This window comes from Melanotaenia boesemani, chromosome 6 (genome assembly GCF_017639745.1).
Source record: "Melanotaenia boesemani isolate fMelBoe1 chromosome 6, fMelBoe1.pri, whole genome shotgun sequence".
Lineage (NCBI taxonomy): Eukaryota > Metazoa > Chordata > Actinopteri > Atheriniformes > Melanotaeniidae > Melanotaenia > Melanotaenia boesemani.
In genome coordinates this window covers 13,546,839-13,570,128 of record NC_055687.1, presented here as the reverse complement: position 1 = coordinate 13,570,128, position 23,290 = coordinate 13,546,839, and the positions used below count along the sequence as shown (strand labels likewise).

At 38.6% G+C, this 23,290-nt stretch overlaps 1 protein-coding gene across 1 annotated transcript; it reads left to right on the top strand.

Annotated features, from left to right (window-relative positions):
* Positions 1-4,482: 4,482 nt before the first annotated feature.
* eva1ba (eva-1 homolog Ba (C. elegans)) lies at positions 4,483-19,321 on the top strand. The gene is made up of 4 exons (XM_041988542.1): positions 4,483-4,734; positions 16,965-17,131; positions 18,571-18,664; positions 18,745-19,321. The coding sequence occupies exons 3-4, from the start codon at positions 18,598-18,600 to the stop codon at positions 19,167-19,169; spliced, it is 492 nt and encodes a 163-aa protein (XP_041844476.1). The 5' UTR covers positions 4,483-4,734; positions 16,965-17,131; positions 18,571-18,597; the 3' UTR covers positions 19,170-19,321.
* Positions 19,322-23,290: the final 3,969 nt, after the last annotated feature.

Sequence of the window (23,290 nt, the reverse complement as noted above, 5' to 3'; positions counted from 1 at the left end):
CCCTTTTCAATTTAAGCCTAACTTCCACCTTTCTCTTATTCACATTTTCTGTTTTATTCTTGTGGGTTTTCTTTCCTTCCTGTAATTCTCCTTCTTCACCTACCATGATCATAGACTGAGTGGAGTATAAATCAGCCCCAGGGACAGGTGGACGTCAGCCAGGCGTGAAAAGATCCAGGCAGGAATGTGATCACTGATGGAGCACAGAGAAAGATTTAAATCCTGGCATAAAGGGAATGGACTTTAACCATAACCCCTTCCTCAGCCCCAGCAGCTCCTACTCACTGATGCAGCTAACAGGAAGGTTCATTGTAGAGATGCCTTTTCCTTTCCTTTCCTTTTAGTTTTTGATGAGCAGTAACTTGAGAGAGACACTTTTGGAAGATGTTTCATTTAGAGTGAAAACCCAGTGGGTGCAATATGCAATGCAATTTCATCTCAAGAGTGTATGCTATGATTTTCACAGGCGGACTGCTCAGGTTAGCAAGAGGGTTAATGAGTGAAACATGTGGGATCTGGACCAAGATGTGCTTTCACGCCTCAGCAGGGTGTAGCACAATAACAGCTCTGCTCTAACAGTGAACCTCTGGAAGAGTAAAATGAACTCTTGATTTCACCACTCTTAGCTTTTCTTCCCCATTTTCTTATGCAGTATGAGCAACACTAATGAGAAATGTCACTATGCCCTCCCTAGTGCATGGCTTTAATAAAATTTGGTCAAGACAGAGCATGATGGCCAGGAAGATTTACAACTGAGCTTGCTGAGATGAAATACAGATTAGGAAATGCTGAGAGTAAAACTGTTTGCACAGTGTGTGCTGTGAATTTAAATACGTGAAATGCACATCACTGTCAGGGTCAGTTCAGCTGTGTAGTCAGGTTATTGATTGAAATCTGTCCTGAAGACAGATGGGGAGTTTTTATATAGCTCACAGCTGTTTGCAATTAGTATGTCAACTCTTTCGGGGCAGCAGCTGACGTATTATCATGATTACATGTTTGCCATGTTCTATGTGAGGCTGCTTTCACCAAAATCATACAGTTCTCATCAAAGCTCACACTGTAGCAAGGGGTGGAGAGAAATCCCTGTAATAGGTTGCAAATGTTTGTAGCATTTTAAACTGAAATTCAAAACATTAAGCAGCTTAAAACTTGTTATTATATTGTCAGCACCTTGGCAGCACAAGCCCACGATTGAGCCACATATACATTTTTCTGCATATGACACACTGCATGCTCACACTGTACTGCCTGAGTGTTTAACAAAGGATTTAATTTTATCTCCCTCTGGGGAATTTATGAGCAACTACATCTGTACAGAATTACAAGGCTACTACATTGCATAAAAGATACTTCACACATTTGATCTCAATCTCAATTGCTTCCTTGGCCCTATCCTCCCAGTTTGCAGAGGTAAGGTGTCGCTTTTCTTTTCAATATAAAGAAGTAGTGGTCTAACTAGCCCCATTTGTAGGGCTAGGTGACCACTAGAAAAAAAAAGAAACTGTCCTGGTTCTATCATTTCATTTTACTTTGCAAAATTGAGTGATAGGGCCAAGGGAAGGGATTGGAATTAAGCTTTGCTTATTATAAATTTCTTATGACAAATAAGGGTCATTTTGACCTCTGCAAACCCTTTTGTAATCAACCATGACAGGGACATTTATGGACTCCAAATTAACTGATCTGTTCACGGTCACCTTTTATGAACCAATTCAATTCAAAGCAAAAGTGCCTATTTCCTTTACTGTAAAGCTCATATTTCAGAAGAAGTGAAGAGAAAGATTTACAGAGGAGAAAGAGTTGGACTGACTAAACACACAGTGGAGTTTTTTTGATGATGTAATAGAACACACCTCCTGGACAAATATGACAACCCTCCTCAATGTTATAGATGAATTTTTTAACAAGGTTTGAAAAAGTATATTCCAGAAACTAGCAGCAGGTTTGGAAGATGATTTTTCTGATGATCTTCAACCAGAAAAGGAACAACTACTACTTGCTTAATGGCAGGAACACAGTGTTGGCACCGTTTGATCCAGCTTGAGTTACTCTCATTTTGTCCATCCTTAAAAAGGCTGCTTTCAAGTATGTCTTGGTCCAGTCCTAACCCTTTATCTTCTAACAGCTATGTTTTAGCTTTCTTTACCTTGGCTATGCAACTTAGACTGGACAAGAATAGGTTCCTGATGCCTTCACCTTTTGATTTTTATCAAATATTTTGTGGTTAATTTGTGCAATTCGTCTATATCTGATTTAACACATACACCATACTTCAAATATAAATTGAATGTTACATTTTGTAATATAAGGCTTTGCCCTCCCTTATTACATATCAGCTAATATGATTGATTCCAGATGGTAAGCTTACATGAGGTTCTTCTCAAAGTCAAGGATGCTTTTTTGGTAGGATGGGTCCCTTGTTGTGCTGGGAAAATGTCCTTACTTTATTTCAAAATCACACAAAGTAACAAGTAACAAAAATCATGGGGACAGTCCCAGTCATTCACATCGAACACAAAAGAGTTGAAAAACTGACATGGCTGTTAAATAGCTGTTAGCTATACAGTGTTACCAAACTGTCATTCATATTGGCAAAACACATTAACATTTTTACAATGATGGCAAGAAAAATGGTGAAAACCTTTTACATTTAAACGCATGTTGCTTCGGTCCATTGATCCATCTTCTTTCTGCAGTATTTCTGAGGGGCATAAAGGATTGTGGATGTTATGAGAATGCTGAGGATACACAGAAAAATCCTTAATTCCATTGACTAGGTTCTTTACAATGTCAGTGACAACACAACACTCCTTTAGTAAGATTGGATAATTTGGCATACCAGAAGCAGCATCTGTGTAGGGTTTTCTTTCCTTTCAGCTTTTTGCACAGCTAATCATCTGCTTCCATCTGACCTGGAATGGAAGTCGTAGGGTGTATTTGCATGTTCCTTTGGCATATGTTTTTACATCGGATGCCCTTCCTGACACAACCCTCTGCACCCAGAGATCACTGGCTTGTGTCCCCCTAGGGGCTGCAGATGCCAGGGATTGAACCTGGAAGCTCACACATGCAAAGCACGCTGAGCTACATGCCCGGCTTGAGCTACATCTCCAGCTAGCATCTGTGTAGGACCATTCCTTGAATTTCAGAAGAACTGTTTATGTTTGTTGTGCTTTCTTACTTTTAAAGCAACACTAAATTTCCCATCTTTACACTCTGTGCTTCCGATTCATTTTGATGACACACTGATATTAATTATGCACTTTCCTGAGTCCATCATTGCCCTGCAGCATCCTGGGATAACTGTATGAGGATATCTGGCCATTCTCTTCACTGTCCAGTAGGTATATGGATGATTTCCAGCTCACAGATGTCCTTCACTAGTCCTTTAAACTAGACTTGTCACTGTGTTCAGTGCAAGGATTTAATGAATAGAATACCCTTGTTGGACTGCATCACTCTGTCTATAACACTTCTATATGACAAACATGAAACATTCATTTTTGGATGTAAACCTTGTTTCCAAGGTTGAACTTTCTTCCTTTAGTTTCCACATATGTAGAGACTTATGTACATCTGGTCAACATGGAATACAGAAACACAGCAATACCTACATTTTGCCTGCTGTTTTTTCCAAGAAAGCTTTTATATTGCTGTGTTTCTGTCACAGCATGTGAGCTCACCCAGCAATGGCCAGTGCTTTGCTCCATATTGAGAGTGCAGAACATAGGAATGAACAGGTTTTAGAGCACAATGCTGTAGTTGTTTTATTTTGTCTGAAAGGGTCAAAAGACTGGCTTTGTCCAAATGGAACAAAATCTGCCAACCTACACATCCAAAGCACACTGATTAACAAGCCATATATTTTTTAAAATGGTTTTAAAATTGTTTAAAAATGGCAACTTAGCATTCAGAAGCCTTGGTTATGAATCACTTCGACATGATATAACATGTTTAATGGAAAAGTTTAGCGTTGCTGCTATTTGGATGCATTTGGACAGAACCGTGTTTGATGCAAGCTGACTGCTGGCTTGAGTTTCACGTTTCCAGACATGAGAGTACAACTGATTGTGGCATTTAATGCAAAGAAATGCATCTCCTCAAAAGTTTTTCCATCTCATCAGAGATGTTTGCAAGTAGGGGAGAAAAAACAAATCCAAACTGCAGCTACTCATACACAACATGGCATCTTTTTTCCTAGTTGTTTTCTTTCTTGTCACACTGGACTGCGCACGGAAAGACTTGGGCTAATTTGCCTGAGGTTATGTTTTTGCCTTTTTCCTTAACAACAAAGGGAGAGTCCTCCCCCTCCTTCCCCACGCACCCACGCACCCACGCCACACCACAACATACACTCACCCAAGCTCTCCTCCCTCCCCTCTTCCTTATGTTTGCCCTTTTTAGGCTGTTCCTCTTTTTTTCCATCTGAAAGAGGGATAGTATGACAGCTTTTCCTGCTTCTTGTGGACTGGAGCTGGGAGTGCGAAAACTCTGTCTCACTCCGTCTCCAACTCTGAGAGGAAGTTACCACCTCTTCCCCAGACTCTGTGCACACACACTCAGGCAAAGCCACACACGCTCTTCAGGACTTAACCACAGCAGCAACCGTGAAAATCTCAGGGCTGCTTGTAATGTGTTTTGGAGGGAAAGATTCAGATTTGCATTCTGTCTGAGGCTCTCTGTGTGGACTGAACAACTTCGGGGGGACGTTCTGCTCTCATCACTAACTGGGTGAGTTTGACAGTTTGTTTCAGTGTATGTGCAGTGCTATAGAAACCCCTGAAATGTTGTAGTCCACTATTAGAGTTGAAATGCTTTGCTGATCATTAAAACTTGGTTAAGCAGGTTTCTTTGCGGAGAACTTCCATATGCTAAAAGCTGAATTTCTTTTTTCTTTTCCCTTTTTTTTTTTTTTTTTTTATTGCAGCAGCTTATTAAAGGATTTGCATCATGTGAAATACAAGTTCTTACTGTGATTTTTCAGTCACAATATGGTGTGTTAAATATGACAGAGAAGTGAGAGTGCTTCTGAAACAAAAATCCACTTCTACATGTAATTCTCATGATAACAACCATATGTTATCGTATTGTTATTGTATGCTATTTATGATTACCAGCACTGACTGAAGCTGAATATTCAAACCCACCTAAACAGGGTCAGTGCATCATTATGCAGTCCTGCTAGATATGCGTGCTTTCAATTTGTAAAGGTGAACCGATGCTAAATAAGGGCTAAAGAAGCATTAGTTGTGTCCAAACAGGAGAGCCGGGATAATGCTTTCCTGTGCAGCTGCAGGTTATTTTTTAAGGTTGCAGTGATCTATTAGTTGACGCCTTGTAACGGTAAAAGCAAACATCTTGCTATTTTGGGTTTACTGAAGTCAGGAAGAGCAGATATACATACACATGGCTCTAGTTACAATTCAACTTTTCTTTCTTTTTTTTAAAACACAAGCTCATAGAAACATTCTTACGTGACAGCAGCTGACCATATGCTTCAGCCCTTGTGTCTTTTTCCTGTCTCCACTGGATCTTTGCAGTTAGCACATCTTATCACAGAAAAAGTGAAGTGTGGGAGGAGAGAGGTGATGGGTGGAGGCTGGGCAGGGTAGGTGGATCTCTCTGGTCACCATTAATTTACACTATCTGAGTGAGCAGATGGTAGTTTAGCTGCACCTTCTCTAGTCAGTCTGATAACCCTCCATTGGATGCGTGTGAAAACTAGTTAAATAACCTCTCCAAGGCTGACTGGAGACATCTTGACTTCTGTATGACCTCTTTGTGCTGTATGAGTTAACAGTCTTTCCTTTGCCCAAAACCTCACTGCTTCATTCATCAGTCAGTCAGTCTTATCTGTCCCAAGGATGGTTGTTAACTTACTCTATTTACCTAGAGGTCAAAGGTGTGACAGGGATTTGACTTGCTTGTCTAAACTCCCATGGTACCAATCTGTTTTCCTTGGAGACATAGAAAGCTTTATTCCAGTCAAAGTCAGGGTAACACTGAGAAGAGAAAGGAATCCCACACAGAAAGCAATAACCAAGAATTAAAACCAACCGACCACAAGAAAAGGGGTAAAAAGTGCAGTTATTCTTTTTTTTAATTACTGTTTACACATTAGCAAAAAGCATGGGATGATGCTTTATTGTGAGAACTAAATATATACACATGAAAGTGGGTGGATAAGCAAGCTCACAAATAAGCTTTATTACATAGTGGTGTTATGTTTTTTTTTTTTTTTTTTTTTTTTTTTGGAGCAATACAACCATAAAACATTCTCATTTAAAGTTGCTTTGCTACATGAATCCCTCTCTTAGTTTTCTAGCTCTCATAGTAAAGTGTAAAGAGAGCATCATTACCTTAATAAGACTTAGATTCCTAATTACAATTATAACGATTATTATGCAATTTACTATTAAAGTTTGATTTCAGTATTTAGGTCCTTTTTGCATACATGTGTAGTGTGTCTTTGTTCCAGTACTATGGGGAAATGCAGAAAATGCTTTATCAGGTTGTCATGTGGAGCTTTAATTGTCCCAGAAAAGAGACTTGAGAAACCTGAGCCCAAATTAATCAACACCAAGGTGCTGGAGTAGAGAAACTGGGAAAAGTTGCAAAAGCCCTTAAAGAAGCTATTTTCATTTAACAATCCATGACATCAGTGTAAAAATGTGTTGTAGTTAAGCAGCCTCCATTCTGCTGTTGTAGTTCACAAAGACCAAACACGAGAAACTCATGGCCTCGTCGGTGTGTGTTTACACACAGTAAATTGTTCAAGAACTAGCTGAGTGACAACAACATCAATGCCTTGTTTTGCTTCTGCCCATACACAAAATATAGTTATGTAGCATCACCCCTACACTGAAAAAACAGTGTGAAAAGGGCTGGAGAATGTAGATTTACCTTCCGCTTTACCCCGACTATCTAAAATACCAGCCATCTGACACTTAATTTGGGATTATGGATCTAGTTATGCACACACATGGAGGACAAGCTCTGAATTGAGTTTCTTGCTAGCTGTATTAATATATGGTTGAACTGTCCACATTAAATTTTCCAGAAATCTCCCATTCAAAAGGAAAAACAAAAGATTAAGAAACAGACGAGATAAAGCAAATAAAACAAAACATTTAAATCTGTCACCATCACAGCTCAGGAAGTTTTATTGAAGGAATCGGATGGACTGTAAACCAACAGAAATCTTTGGCTGATATGAATTGTAAACTGAAAATAACCACATTCACATTCACAGAGTCCTGATGTATGCAGGTGTTTCTAACAAGAATATATCTTAATGCTCCCTCCATGCTTTCCTAATTAAAAAGAAAAACTTCACAGGTTTCCAAACCCTGATCTGAGATCCTTTGATCAGATTTTGTTGATTGTTCATCCATCTCAATTTAAAATAATACGTATTGGAAGATCTGTAAGGAGTGTGGACACATTGGTTTATTTATATCTGATTTTGTTTGGTTTTCTCTGGTTATCAAATTAAGCATCCTACACTATTAGCAATATGCAGGCTGTGGGTGTAACGACAGCAAACTGTGGTGGCTCCTAAAAACAGAGACGCTCCTGAAGCATCAAGCAGGTCAGAACTGAAAAGTATCTGACGGTCTCAGCATAAGTTTGGTTGTCTCCACTTAGACAATACGATCAGTTGAAGTTTGCTCCAGATAGATAGTGATAAATAGTTTATCAACTTACATGTTAAGGGTTTGTTTTGGGGGTTTTTTTTAAGTTGTCTGCCCTTTACCAGTTTCCTGTGTAAAAAAGCAACTAAAACATCAGTGCAAATAAGAATGCCATCGCTCTAAAGTCTCTTCCAAAAATTTCAAAAAACATTTTTAAACCTTGAAAACAGAGCCAAAAGAGGTATTAAAGTCAAATTTAATGTCAGACCACCTGATTTATAATATGCTCGATTGTTAGTACCTTAGTTACAGCAAAAACATCCACCTTTATTTCATACTTTTCCACAAAGGAACATATTGACTGTTAATCCTATTAACTCATCAAACTTCCAAATGAGTTTGACAATGAGCTTTTCTCCTTATACAGCAGAATGTGTCATAATCTGGAAATAGTGTACATGTACTTTACATTTTATCAAATAACTTTTTTCATATAATTGGTATTTATCAAACTTTGAGAACCTCATTCAATCCACTGAGATTGTCACATACAACATATATCTAAGAAAAAAGAAATAGCAGAATCTATTTGAGTAGCTGAAATGCTTTGATAATAGTTTTATAGAGCATGAAGTCATACCAGGTCAGATGATCATCACTGGATCTGTTAGACCCCAGGCTATTAAGAACACCCAGGCCCCCAAACAGAGTCATTAAAACACCAGCCTGTTTACATCTAATTGCAACTGCTGGTTCCTGCTCTTAGAACTAGTTATAGATTTTTATGGGGAATGTAATTAAAAAATACACACAAAGACAAGTTTAAAAAGTGTAATATGTTTGCTATAAATTAACTGCAGAAAGGGGAATGTTTTAACAGAATCAGTTTTGCTGTAGAGAGTTTAAATACATTAGGGGCTTGAAACATAAACAGGTATTTGGTTTTTGAAACATGTAATATTCTGTGCAATCCCAGTTTGCTTGTGTTCCCTCATCTGGTAAGAGACATGGTAATAAAATGAGCAAGCATGACAAAAAATTACACAGGCACAGTCTAAATGAGCGTGAAGTTATGAAGCATTCTGGTCCTTGCAGGACTCATAGCTTCTAGTAGAGCTCCACTGTCTCTAACACACCATGGCTTATGGTCTGAAAGATGTTTGACATGTTAAACCTTTTGGGGTTTGCCTGAGCTTGCACCCCTATTTTGGAAAAACATAGAAACACACAGTAGCAGCCATTCAATTTTATATGAGCTTCATCAAAACTTTCAGCTGGCACCATACAAGCAGCTACACAAGCATGAAAATGCTGCAACACACACAGATGTGCACATGTCAAGTTTTTTGTGTTGTAAAAGCATTATTAGAAATGTGAGTTGGGCAGTGATTATTTAGAGATGCTGAGAGCGTTACTCACCAGCCACACCAGTCAGCAGCTACTACAATGTATTGCTGAATAGAAAGAACCCTTAAATCATTAATATCCTGTTAGGTTAGTGCAAATAACAAAACAACACAGACATATCTTTTCTTTTTGGTCTCTTTTTTTTATTATTATTATTTTGGTGCACACTTGTTTTGGACCAACTCCCCAAAACTGTCACACAACTTGTTTTTCCCCCTCCTTGTAAGTAATAGATTTAAATCATCTGCGTACTTTTTTCCCCTTTTCTTCTTAGACATTTCTGTGCTTTTTGGTTAGGCAAGTTTATTACTTATCCCTGTTGTAAAATTGTGATTATTCTGGCATAATGAAAGACACACTGCTTTTTTTCTTTTTTTTGCTACTGGTTGTAAGTAAAAGACAGTAAAGCCCACTGACTCACAGCACCTGAAACTATCCAAGCATTCTTTATTAAACTTTCTTAACACAAACACAATCCTGTCAAAACAACTCTACCGAAATCTAACTGAACTTCACCCTGTTCATGGTAAAGTAAAGTGGGTTTTTCTGAACCTTGTCATAGAAAAGTTAAACATATGTTTTGTGTGACAGGGTAATAAGGTCTGTGTAACTGATACAGTATGTGATGTTTTTGTACTGCTGGATGGTTGCCCAGATCGATGTAAAGGGTGAGATCATTGCTCTATTTTTGGAGCTTTTGAATTTAGGATGCTGTATAAAACCTTTGATCCTTGAGGGCTGCTTTCCTGCAGGTCTTTGTTGTTTTTCTGCTCCAATACATCTGATGCCCACCAAATGGATCCAACAGCCTCTTGTCAACTTCTGCACAATGAACCATTATTTTAGTCAATTGTGTTGGAGCAGGGAAAAACCTAAACCTGCTGGATAGTGGCTCTCGAAGACCAGAGTTTGACGCCTGTGCTTTAGCATAACAGAGAAATGTTCATTTGAATAGATTTGAATGCACAGGAGCACATATGGACAACAAGTGTCAACATACTAAGATATACTATACACACATGTGCATATACAAATAAACGATGACAGCAAATACAAACACTCTGTTTAAATCTGGCTTCCAGCTGCCATGAGCTTGATTTGCTTCATAGTACTTCAGTGATGTTTGCATGAGGATGAAACTCTGGATGTCTCTTTTTGATTTACATAGTAAAGCATTCTGAATTGGCCTCACATCTGGAAAACATCTGGTTGCTATTAATCACTTGCCCTAACCTCCAGCTCAGTCCCACATCTCTATTACCCTCCTGTTACCTGCCACAGCCGACAAAACATGGACTTCATGGGACAAGCAGTGCTCTGTGGCTCACTTTTAATGACAAAAAGGGATTCATTTCTTTTATTTTTCTTTGCTTTCAGCCAAGCTGGAGTCACATTGGCATAGTGAGTCATGTTGACTTTATAACCCCACCGTTGCTGAAAAGTACAAAGTCTGCAGTTAAATAATAACTGGCCAACAATGCCTGATTGGGTTTATTCTGTGTTTACTCTTGAAAATATTTTTGTCCTTGAAAGAGAAGCTATTGAGTCTATATCAAATAAAGTACATGCCCAAAGTTAAATAAGTCAACATGTAAAACAAAGCTTTCTTTCAGCTCAATATCAGACACAGAAATGTATTCAAGAAGTTTGGATGGGATCAAATTATATGCAGGAGTGGAAATTTCAGTTTTGGTGCTGCACAAAAAGGCACATTCTATCTGAATTTATAACTAATTCAAACCCACTCAAGAGCAAAGCTGGTGAAATTTGGATGAATTCTAAGTTTACATTCTCAGGCAGCTGAATTTAAATCAGGATCATTTAAAGTCAAATTATTATAAAAAGCAATCCAAATATTTTTTGAAAAGCAAAAGTAATGACTTGTTTTGTGTGATGGCAAACCAGTCTTTTCAAGGTCCAGACATGTAATAGTTGTGAAGCTTTTAATTAACACTTTTGAACCTAAGAGTTCAGGGTTCTGTTTTAGGGTCGGGGGGCCTGGGGAGTTTTGTAAAGCATAACATACCTTCCTGAGCTGTCTCTCTGGTGTTTTCTCACAGCAGATGAGAATGCTGAAATGATGTAACAGCCAGCTGGTGTTTGGCAGGCAAGTCAAAAATCATGTTGTAATTCCTCTGTTGCAAATAGCAAGGTTGATTAACTTTGGCGTTAACTGATGATCAGCTCCTCTGTGTTTTTGTCTAGTGACTAATCTCAAAAGCTGTTGTTTCTAAGAAGCTTTTTCCAATGTTTACATGTAAGTCGTCATGGCTGCTTACAGCGCTGCATTAATATGTTCATCCAGTTTGCAACACTTATATTGTCTGGACCCATTACTGTGCAGATAGAACACAGAACGTTTTCCTTGTGCTTTTATAAAATAGTTGGGAAGTGCATTTTCTCTGCTCTGGGATGCTGCAGAGAAATGACAGCTCCAGAATGTACATGATATTTATCAATGTACCATCAAAATAAGTCAGCACTTAGTTTTAGGAATCCCATAAAAACTATTGAATTAACCACAACCACCCACAGTGTGTCCTTCAGTGAGTACACAGCAAAGGGTTAATTCCTGTAATATTTAAAAGATTAAAAATGTTCTTATTGTCCAAATACACCTAATGCTACCATACAGCCTTCATCTGCAAATGTACTGTAGCTTGCTGAGTTTTCAAACAGCTGTAGATCCAAGTTTATATTTTTCTGAGTGTCAGTTGGGCTTCTCATCCTCATCATAAGTCAAAAACTAATCATTGACATTGGAAACATAAGCAGTTATACTGAAGCCCAGGTGATCAGAATCATGGAAAGGTTGGAGTCTGTGATGTATTACCAAACTTAAACAAAGCCTGGAACGGGCCAGACTTTGATTCCTTTTTAAAATGGCTGATTCTCTTGTTTAAACAGGCAGGATCACCATGTTTGTGAACTTTTGTTGAAGACAAAAGGGGACAGGGAAGCTTCAAATTCAGGATAATTAACTTGTTCTTAGCCCAGTTGGGTAAAACTCAAGACTCATATCATACCAGTATCTGTCTCCCATTTCATCTTTTATTCTTCTCTTCAATAAAAGCAAACTGATGAGGAACAATGTAATTAGAACACAACACAACATAACAACACATCTTGTTATGGGTAAACCTCACCTGGTGCTTCATGTCTTCGTCCTGATGATAACTACCTGCATGTTCTGTTCCTAAATCTCAGGACCTCCATCTCTGACAGATACTTTGGCAGACATTGTCAAGAATGGCAGCAGATCTAACAGTATGTACAGCTTAAAACACAAGCACTTGATGTCAAGGATCAGAGCAAAAACACATCCTTACTTTCTCCAGAGATCCAGCCCTTCAGAAGCTGAAGAAAACTCACAAATACCTCAAAAATGATTTACCTTCACCCTGCTGACCTTTATAAATGCTTTTACAGACACTGTAAACAGAACTTTTGGTTTGGGACACAGTTCTGTTTACAGAGGAGAAAGTAATCGCCTGGACTGCTGGTATGTTGGGGGGGAACTTGAACTTCCATTATGTTTTAGAGCTTTGGGACCATTTTCTGATTTGATGACAGGTGCGATAAAAGGCATGTAAAGCCATCTAGCAGACATTTTTGTGATACAGTTTCAGTTTCTTTGGCAGTTTGAGGATCGTTTTTAATGTTTTATCAGCTGCTTAGAGAATTTCTTCATGAGTAAGAGAATAAGTTGAGCCAAGGCAGAACTCTGATCCTGTATATTTATTTAAGTGCAGCTTGCAGTGTTTCAGAATGTACTCTGCAAGCTGAAAATAGTAAATTAAAATACCCAGATTTGTGTGTTTGATGCTGCACATCATTAAGTCCAGACAATTTCTTCAGTAGCAACCACAGAATTAAGGCAGAAACATTTTAATGAACATAATCAAGACCAAAGACACTAGCTGCTATAAATTCTACTGGCAGCCTCTGTGATCTTGTTCACTGGGGAGACCCTGCGTGGACTTAAAACAATGAAATGTAATTAAATATAAACACGGCTTTTTTCTTCCATTGAAGTTACATCCCTTGCAAAACCACATTTGTAGCAGCCTCGCAGAAATTTGAGGTATTAAAAATATTCTGTCCCTACTGTGGCTTAGAATGAGTCATTACTATTAGGAAATAACACAGACAGGCTCCTGTGTAATCTGACCTTTTCATATATTGTGTATGAATCAAATATGGCTTGACTCCCTGCATAGATTCCTCTGAAAATTTATGACTTTGACTTCTTCATCTTGGAAGAGTAGTATTGTGGTTGGATGGTTTATGAAATTTGTATTACTGGGACAAGCGCTTCTAATTCATAACAATTTTGTTTTGACAATTTGCATCTGTCAAGACTGATGTAGTAGTCAGTACAGGTCTATAACTGAAGGAGTAGATGTTGATATTTTAGTTAGCTAAAGCTAAGTCCAAAAGCATATTACTGATAAATGAAGAATTTCACTCAAGATTTGGAGTAGTTTTATTGGTTCGGTCTGATCTCACTGCAGCATTAGACACTACTAAAAACATTTCACCACAAAGAAATGAAAATATCATCATAATCAAAAGGGATTGCTTTGGGCTTGTTTAATTCATACCTATCTTGTAACTTCCAGTTTCCACATAAATGAAATCTCTTCCAAAGTTTTTCATGCTGTTCCACAGGGTTGTGACATAAGACCAATTCTGTTTACTCTATATAAGCTTCATTTGGGCAGCATCATTTGAAAACATACCTTACATTTCCATTGTTATGCTGATGGCATCCAGTTGTAATAACTAGTTAAAGAGGTTAGAGGCTTGGCCTGGATACATAAATGCCTTGATGATGAGTAATTTTCCATTTCTGAACTCAGGCAACACTAAAGTCATTCATTTTACCGTGAAAACCTCTGAGAATCTTTGGCTAAACCCGTAGCTACTCTGTATGACATCACTTTGGTTTTCTAGTACTTTTGTTAAGATACTCATTTTTTACTAATATTTGTTGTTTAGTTAACCCATTAAACAGTACTTCTAAAGAGGTGTTTCAACTCAAAGTTTAAATAAATTCTTGAAATTTTTGCTGTTTATTCTCAATATTGAGAGTATATAGCAATACTGCAATGACGATTATTTTTGTCAGTGTTTTGCTTTGGGTTGCAATAATGCCAGAAAAGTGCTATATAAATAAGTCTCAATTGAGTTGAGCTGTACTGATAAATCACGTCAATGACATCTGTGTACAGTAGGCAGCTCAGTCATTGTGTCTTGCTCAAATTAGACAATAGCAATGATGCTAAAGGAAGTCTCTGACATAGCTGTTATCCCTGCAGAAAGGGACAGGCCCTGGGAGAAGGAAGAGCAATTGTGGTTATCTCCAAGTGGATAACAACAAAATATCACGCTACATTTAGAGTTTCTCTTTCACTCTGCTCCTCCAGCCAAACCAAAGCAAACAGTCTCTGTTAGAAATAGTGTTTGACCTCTTCTCAGGCCACAAAAACATGGCATGCTTTAGTTATGTGGGTTTCCATGTAACTCAACATAAATAGCTGATTGTGGACTGGCAAATGTAATAAAACTGAGCTGCTCCTTTGTTACCAGAGTAAACTTTTGTTTTCATTTTCTGTGACATAAAGAAATATTTTCCTCCACACTGTTAAAAATGTGCATGGATGAGTAAAGGGGATATTTGATAGTCTGCAGCATACAAAGGACTCAGGAAGAGGATGCCTGAGTGTTTAACCTGAGGATATGAAGCCAGGAAAGAGCTAACGATAAGCTAGGAGACAAAAAATAGGACCAAGCATTAACGTCACAGGACATCGGTCATGGCAGAGACGTGTGCTGCGACACGTTTTGCCAGATCATTGGGAAATTTGGAGGAAGCTGTTTTTTATCTTTTAGTTTGAATAAAATTAATGCCTACAGAGCTCATTGAATGGATCTTAGTTATGTTTTCCACAAAAACACTTTAGCAAGCGTGCATAACTACAGCAGTTGTTTGGTTTGGCTGCAGCTGATCTCTTGAATTAAATAAATTGGCTGTAAATATTTTCATAAATTAAGAACATTTAGTTTTATTTACAATATTCATTAATGTATTTGAGTAACACACAACAAAACAAAATAATACATCAAATCATAAATGCAACAACCATAATCTAAGGTCTCTTTTTTAAGGCTGTAGATCTGCAATAAGTAAAGTAAACTGGGTCACTTGGAGAAAACAAATGACTGAAAGCTGAGCCATCTGATCTGATGAAGTACAAACTTCAGCACAGGACAAGCAGGTCTGTTAATAATTTCCTTGTTTGGGTTAAACAAGAACACAACAAAACAACAGGGCAACAAGATAATTAGATAATGAGTGTTTTGATAGGCTTTAAGCAGGTCTCCAGCTATTAACCACCAGTTACAGATTCTTGAGACATGAGGCTCAATTTTTCTAAATTCCAATACGAAAAGGTTTGTTGTTGAAGATTTCCAGTCATTTGTTTTGTCCTTGACTTGACAGATGTCATTTGAGCCATTCACTGTATTACCTCTGAGACAAAAAACAAAAAATCTCATCAAAAGTCTCTGTTGGATATCCTGCTTGGATAATGATTAATAGATTTCATTAGACTGCAGGAGGGAGGAAATGAACTTGGTCATCATTAAAAAAAAAATAATGGTGAAAGCTTGCCTGGAGGACAGTGCAGAGGTTCTTTCCAACTGTGAGGCGCATAAACAAAAGGCCATCGTCTTCCTCCAGAGGGGGTTGAGGGGGTGGCCTGGAAACCAAGTTGCCATAGTGACTGTGCTGTCAGTCAGCCCCCGAGCGCCATATCAGTCAGGCACTGTGTAAAGCACATACAATCTGCCAAGAAGTGAGATTAAAATCTGCTCAGGAAAGCACAGAGGCTCTGTTAGACCAACTGCAGCTGGCAGAGGAGCTTTTCCTAAACACAACCACAAGTTAGAAAACTTCAGAGCTCAGCATTTTTTTTAAATAAGTTATAAAGCTTTTCTAAATGTTAAAAAGTGATCCTGCAGCTTTATTTACTTATTACACCTGGTTTACGCCCGTCTTTTTTTACAGTAATCATGTAATAACTAACAGCTCTTAACATCAGCTTTCTGTAAATTTCTCCATTATGTAACTCAGAGTACAATGTGGAGTAAGATGTGGTAACATGATGATTATATAAATCACAGGGGAAAAAAATGTCCCTCATAGGAGGCCTTTTAAAATTTTGTTGATATTATAGTCTTATTCCTTGCTAAACAATCACCAAATAAATTGAAAGGATCAGGATGGAAAAGCAGGAAAGTATTAGACAGGAAAGCTAATGGCTACTCACAACAGGGAAAGGTGAAAAGAAATTAGCCAAATTTTCACCATCTAACTCAATCCTCAAAAATGTTTAGCAAATCATGAGTGAACACTAGATTGTGGACTTTTCCACATGTTAATTTACATCAGTTAATTTTTACTGCATTTTCTTAACTACGGAGTGTCTATGTCATAGCCGCATTGGCAGTGTTATGTAGATCAAGTATGAGTAACAGCCTGAAACTAAAGTATCAAGAAATAGAAATCTATACTTGAAGTGTTTTTAAAAGTGTTAAGATTTGAGCTTTTTTAGAAAGGAAAAAGTTGCCTCGTTCCAAGTAGCTGTTATCTTGTCTCCCCTAAGTGCAAAAGCAGTCTGTAATAGCCTTAATTTTAATTAATTCATAAACCATTTAAACATGAAGATATTAATTACTTTCATTTTTGCACTGCAACACATAACCTGCAGACTGAAAAGCCTGTCTCTGGTCTCCTGCTAGACAGTGTATCCTGCAATAGGCCTGTCATTGTTTGCATTGCAGACGCCTCAGTGAGTTTGGATCTAATGTAGCTTGACGTCTGTATGTGTGTGTGTGTGTTTGCTCTTGTCTCAGGGTGGCCAAATGAACTGTTTAGCCTGAGGACGAAAGATCACAGGCCTCGATCCCACAGCGAGGCAGATAAAGACAGAGAGCAGCGTGATCATTCTGCATCGGTTCTGCAGCTTCTCTTTACATTATGAGCTGGGACTGAAGACTTGCTTTGGGGCTTTAATTTTGTGGTAAGTTTTATACTTCATTTGTACTCTGGTTTGTGTTTACTTCTGCTTTTACAGGAAAATATTTGCTGTGTTTTGAAGTTCATTAGTGGACCACATTACATATGGTTTACATGTGTGTGGTTTTATGCTTGAATTGTTTCTTAAAACTGCATCAGCAAATGAGCACAAATGCGACATAAATCACTGAGGTAGTCACATCATGATACCGATCAGGCACTGAAGTTATCAGTGGGTGCAATTATGAGGTAAATGCAAACATAAACATGTGGTTTGTGCAATTTGAGGACATCCATATGACCGGTACATAGGAACAGTTACATGTGGTTTAACTTAGAGAACAGTGCACACATGTTGGAGAGGTAGGTCTTCGGAGTTCGTCACCATTTGACATGAAGAGAATGTCTTTTCCACAGCCGGCCAAAACACAAAGCACATTTTAAAGAGGGATGGTGCCAACATTAGTTTGGAAGGATTTAACACCTGTGGTTTGAACTGGCCTGTTTTCTGGTCCCACTTAAATGCTACAATATGATGTCATTAGGTTAGGGAGATGGGAACTGTTAATGAATTGGCAAAGCTCAGAAAAAAGCTAGAGTCAGCAGGGAAATCCCACTTGGTGAAGGAGGGCAGGAGCTGCAAAGTTTAATGAAGGAATCACAGAAAGACCAGGCAGCACAACATGACCCTGCTGTGATGTTCCATGCAGGAAAAAACCAACAAACGTTTTCTTTTAGATGACAAACGGCTTTGTTTCTGCTGAAGACAAAAACTACTGTGTGAGGATTTAGCATCAGGGTTGCATTAAGGACTACAGAGAAGTATTTCTAAAAAAAAAAAAAAAAAAAAAAACACCTTCAAAGAATAAAAACCCCAACCACATGGTACAAGGGAGTTGTAGAAGTTATGACTGCGTAGGAATGGATACAGACACAATAGAGGTCATCAGACTCACAGGATGTCAGGATGATAGACCACTAAATGTCAAGGACACAGCATCCAAACAATACAACACACTGGCTTTTTCCTCTGGGCTTCACAAATTGATTCAGGAGTCCCATCTGACAGGAAGGAGTCCTTTGTGACCACTTGGAAAACTGACTCTTGACCTCATTTATAGAGGGTTGCCATGGTTCAGAGAGAAAGACAGAGCCATGTGCCAAGTGCATTATGAAGATCCCAGATGAAGGCAGTACTTAAGACGGACACAGAGAAGCTTTTGTTGGAGACTTGGAGGCCTCGTCCCACCCACCCAGAGGCATACGAAGAAGTCAGTGGGTTTGACATTCAGGCACTGCGCTTAATACAACACTGGAGGAAGAGCATTTGGAGAAATATTTCAAAGATTTTAAACACATGGAGGAGCTTTGGTTGGGTGTCCAGTTGTATTATGTGGTAAAGTCAAATTGAATATGGTGGGGCGTATGCTTTCTATTTTTCAGGAGTGAAAAAGTGACGTAAGAATCACCATGGATGTCAAGAAAAAAGAGATGGACCTCCTAAGCAACAGCATAGCTGCATTTGCACACATCAAAGGTAAGATAAACTTAACATAGAACAATGTTCATGATGCAGAGAGACACACTCAAAACTGTTTGTTTGTCTCCTTTCTTTAGCAAATCCAGAAAGTTTTGGCCTTTATTTTGTGCTTGGAGTGTGTTTCGGCCTGGTGCTGACGCTCTGCCTCCTGGTCATCCGCATCTCCTGTAAACCACGGACCAATGTGGACCCCTCCACGACTGAGAAGAAACACCTCAAGGAAATCAGTGTGGAGGATGAGGAGAGTGATGATGATGAAGATGAAGAGGTGGAAGATGTAGAGGTGCCCGTCTTGTTGCCCAGCACTGAAATCCCTGTTGGTAATCATACCAGCCAGGTGGATGGGACTCTGAGTGTGAACGTATTCACTTCAGCTGAGGAGTTGGAGCGTGCGCAGCGGCTGGAGGAGAGAGAACGCATCATACGGGAGATCTGGAGGAACGGCCAGCCTGATATCCTGGGGTCGGGAACTGGGACTATTGGAAGAGTGCATTACTACTGAGATGCATAAGGCTACAAGGGAAACACTGTAAGCTCTGAGGAACTACATAGACCTTTTGGTGGGCCTGGTGTCCTTGAAGCTTGAGAGCCTGTGTTTGATACAAAGTGACTTGTGGAACAGTAAAAAAAAAAAAAAAAAAAAAAAAAAAAAAAGCCATGATGCCACATTTGATATTATTGGCTCTGACGGAGCTGAACTTTGAAATATTGCACTTTCTCTGTAGCATCTTATGTTATTTTTTTAACTGACTACACATAACTGAACCAAGAGATGTCTTAATGGCTCATTTTCCCTTGTGGGCATAGTGAAGTATTAGTATGCAAGCTGAAGGACTTTTGGAGTAATCGATCTATTAAAATATATGGTGCTTAACGTCAGAAATAGTGTTTGTGTGTATGTGTGTGCATGCAATAATTGAACAATGAAAGCAATAATAAGGGCAAAGCACTGTTTGTTGAATTGATGACTGTACAGAAAAATCAAAACTCAAACAAAAAAAACTGAGTTATACTGTTAAATGAAAATGATTTGTTTGATTAAACACATATAGTCTGGTCTGGGGCTCAGATATATGTACAGTAAACCCATTTAAATAGGTCTATTTTTGGTAAATGTTTGTAGAACTTCAACAAAGGAAATGACTAAATTACTAATTCAAGCTGAATTAATCTACTATTTGTATTAATAATGTCAGACAAACGAAAGGAAGCATGGACAATCACCCTAGTGACATTTGTAATTTCTTATATTTCTCATATACGCTTTAGGTCAGGGGTGTCCAAAGTCAGTCCTCGAGGGACGCTGTCCTGTAGGTTTTCAGTGTTTCTTGTTTTAACACACATGACTCAAATTAAATAGATCCAGCAGCCTAATAACTTTTGCACAATGACTCATTAATTTGAGTCAGGTGGTTTTGGAGCAGAGACACATCGAAAACCTGCAGGATTGTGGCCCTCGAGGACCGGAGCTGGACACCCCTGCTTTAGGTCAAACAAATAGACTCAACGTTTCTGGGAACACTAGAACTATGCGGTGATAGTTGTTTTTATAAGCTTGGTGGAGTCAGACTGTACGTCTGTCAGACAGGAAGTCTTAATAACAAAGCGAATTTAATTAGTTTGTTCATTATTGCTCAATAAAACTTAAAATGGAAAAACGCCTGAGCCTTGACAAGTCCACACGGGCTGTGACGTGCAGCCTATCAAGCGCACCCTCATGTGAAGACGACGCGTTCAATCTGTGCACACCTGTCGCCCTCTGCTGCTTCCACTGCGGGAATATTTCCAACGAACACCTGTTATTTTCAAGTCAGTCTAACATAAAATATGCTATTTTAATGTACTGTTATAAAACTACGTCTCTCCTGCTGCCCGTAACGTCGGTCAAACAACAACAAGACAAGCTGCTGACAACTTGGACCTAATGATTCACTCCTTCCAGGTACCAGCTGTTTATTTTATTAAGTCTAATGTCAAGCTTTGTTTGGTCTTTTTAAAAGCACTGTCCAAAGATTGAAATGTATTGAGACAGTTAATGTTCTTTGGTCAGGCATTCACGGTCCCTGAAAAAAAATGAATAGGGACACAAACAGATGCAGCAACGAAAATGAGCTTTATTGTTTGCAGAGACAGCCCACTTTGGCTTCAGGTCTACTAAATTTAGATAATGCTAACTGTTCTTGAAGCAATTTGAAGCATGTGTGCTTTTTGAAATCAGTATTGAAACACTTCATAGGGCTGATAAGCGTGGGTGTGGTGTTTTCTAAATGTCAGCCAGCTTATCCTGTTGCCTTTTCAGCATGTCTAAAAGTCCGGCTGCTTCCTGGTGTTATGCAACTGCAGTTCTGATACCTGCTGCCAGTAAATGCTTCCTAATGCTAAATGCCTTTGCTACTATAAAATGCTTGCTGCTGATTACTGCTCCTGTATAACACCTGCTGCACCAGTCAGTCACGGCATAGAGAACTCATCTCAGTGGCCCTAGACAGCTTTGGCATCCAGGTTAACTGTAGTGGCTGATTGGTGAATGAGCTTGCAGCTAATTTCTAATTAAACTTTGCTGACCTGTACCATAAATGCAATATATGGATGCTTGTTAAATACTTTCCAACTGTGGCTGAACTCATTTTCTCTTGACTTGCATAGTGATGATGGTAATGTCATGGGTTGAACTGCTGCCCTACTGTGTATCTGATTTTTATTTCTTTTTTAATTTGACTTAATTGAAAACTCAGCATGTGTTTAGTTAGACATAAAGTAGGTAAATGTTTTCAGTCTGCTGCTCCTAATGTTTCAGCTCTTGCCCATGGATTTATGGTCATTTGTTGCTCAGTCATTGAAGTTTGCTAGACTGTGTATTTTCTAATTGGAAGTGGCCAAACCCGAGCCAGCCATGGCTCACCAGGTAGCACATTCCCTTTGTTGTCTGTGGTGCCTAGCTTGTCAATAGCCCACATGTTATAGATTTTACAGAATGATTTGTTCTATGCTCTGGAATGGGGTTTTTGGACCAGTGTGTTATCACTTTCAGAACTCTGCTGTTCCAAGTTTGGTGATGCAGGGAATTATAAGGACAAAGCTGAGAAGGCCAACATCAACTCTCCTCTTGTAATAAATTTGTTCCATGTGAGCTGGCGGACTGTTACGTAGTTAAGCTGCCAGTAAAGACTTAGAGAACATTGATGAATATCCCACACCGAGTGAATGTTTGTACTGGGCATTATCACAAGTCAGCCTTCATTTAGTAGGAATGGAAGTATGAATTCTTGGCACATCAGTAAAGCCATACAAAGAGGGAAATTTACTAAATACTCATCAGCATTTGGCATGTCAACATTCTGTCAGCCTTCCTGGGGTCAGGAACATCTTATGTTATTCTGCAGAGATACTAGTGTAACATTGCATGGGGTCTTGTTTGGAGAAGGAGGCTTAAATGCTGTTGTCATCCCTAAAGTATGAACTGTGCTAAAGGAACAGAAGGACACGGGTTTGCCTCAGGACAAACTCTTTTCAGTTGGTGCCTTCATCTTGGGGAAAAAAGCCTGTCATGTGGTAACAGGCTGTCATTGGTCTCAACCGGGGGGACATGAAGTAGTTGTTTAATTGTATAAACTTTTTTAAAATGGCTTCTTCCTTTAAAATCATAGCTTTAAAATGAATCAGATTCAGTATTTTAAACAGACATGTTTGATTTGATGGGAATATGCATAAAGATTAATATATCGATTAGACTGATGCCCATGTGGTATATATGTAAGCAGGTAGATGGATGGATATTATTGTCTTTGAAGAATATGTGGCTTAAATGTGGAGATTAAATAACATACATGAAAGTGATGGTTGCCTTGTAAACAGAATGTGCTGTAGCCCAAAATATTAAAATATTTTGTAGCCTTGACCAACATTAAACTAAGTATCTCATTAAGCTGCTTCATTGTCATAAGATGCATTCAAAGGTGCAGCATGTAAGAAAATCAATGGGTAATAACAGAAAATTTTAATTTACAAACTGCAATTCTATTGGTATCGTATCACTTTATTAAAATAACACATGTTTTTATGCCCATAGAGAGATTTCTATCTACTTCCTGGGGGTCTACATACATAGCAGCAGCTATATTCATGCCACCATTTTCACTATAGTGTCTCTGAATGGACAAACAACTCTGTATGTGAAGTGAAAACCCTCTTAGCTATAGTACCAGGTTTGTTTGATAGGAGCACCATCTGGGATAAGTAAGGCCTTAAAAGGCACATGGATAAAAACAATTTTGAAGTGGTTACCAGAAGTGCAGTCATCGCTGTACCCGAGGCAGCTGGATTTCACAAACAAAAACACGTTTATGTCTGGAAGAATTTTGGCCGCTGTCTCTTCACAACTGTGCTTGGCATTTGAAATCATATCAGTACTTCTTCCACACTGTACCTTTTTTTTAAGGTTATGAACAAATTACAGAAATGAGTGTTTCGGAGTGTTTGTTATTGTTACTGCATGCAGTTCTCCTGATTTGAGAACCACAGTTTTCAATTAGAATAAGCAATGCCATGGTTTTACTGCTTTCGCTATTATCATAATTTTATTACGCTCATTATTTTATTACATTTGCAAAAAGTGATATTAAG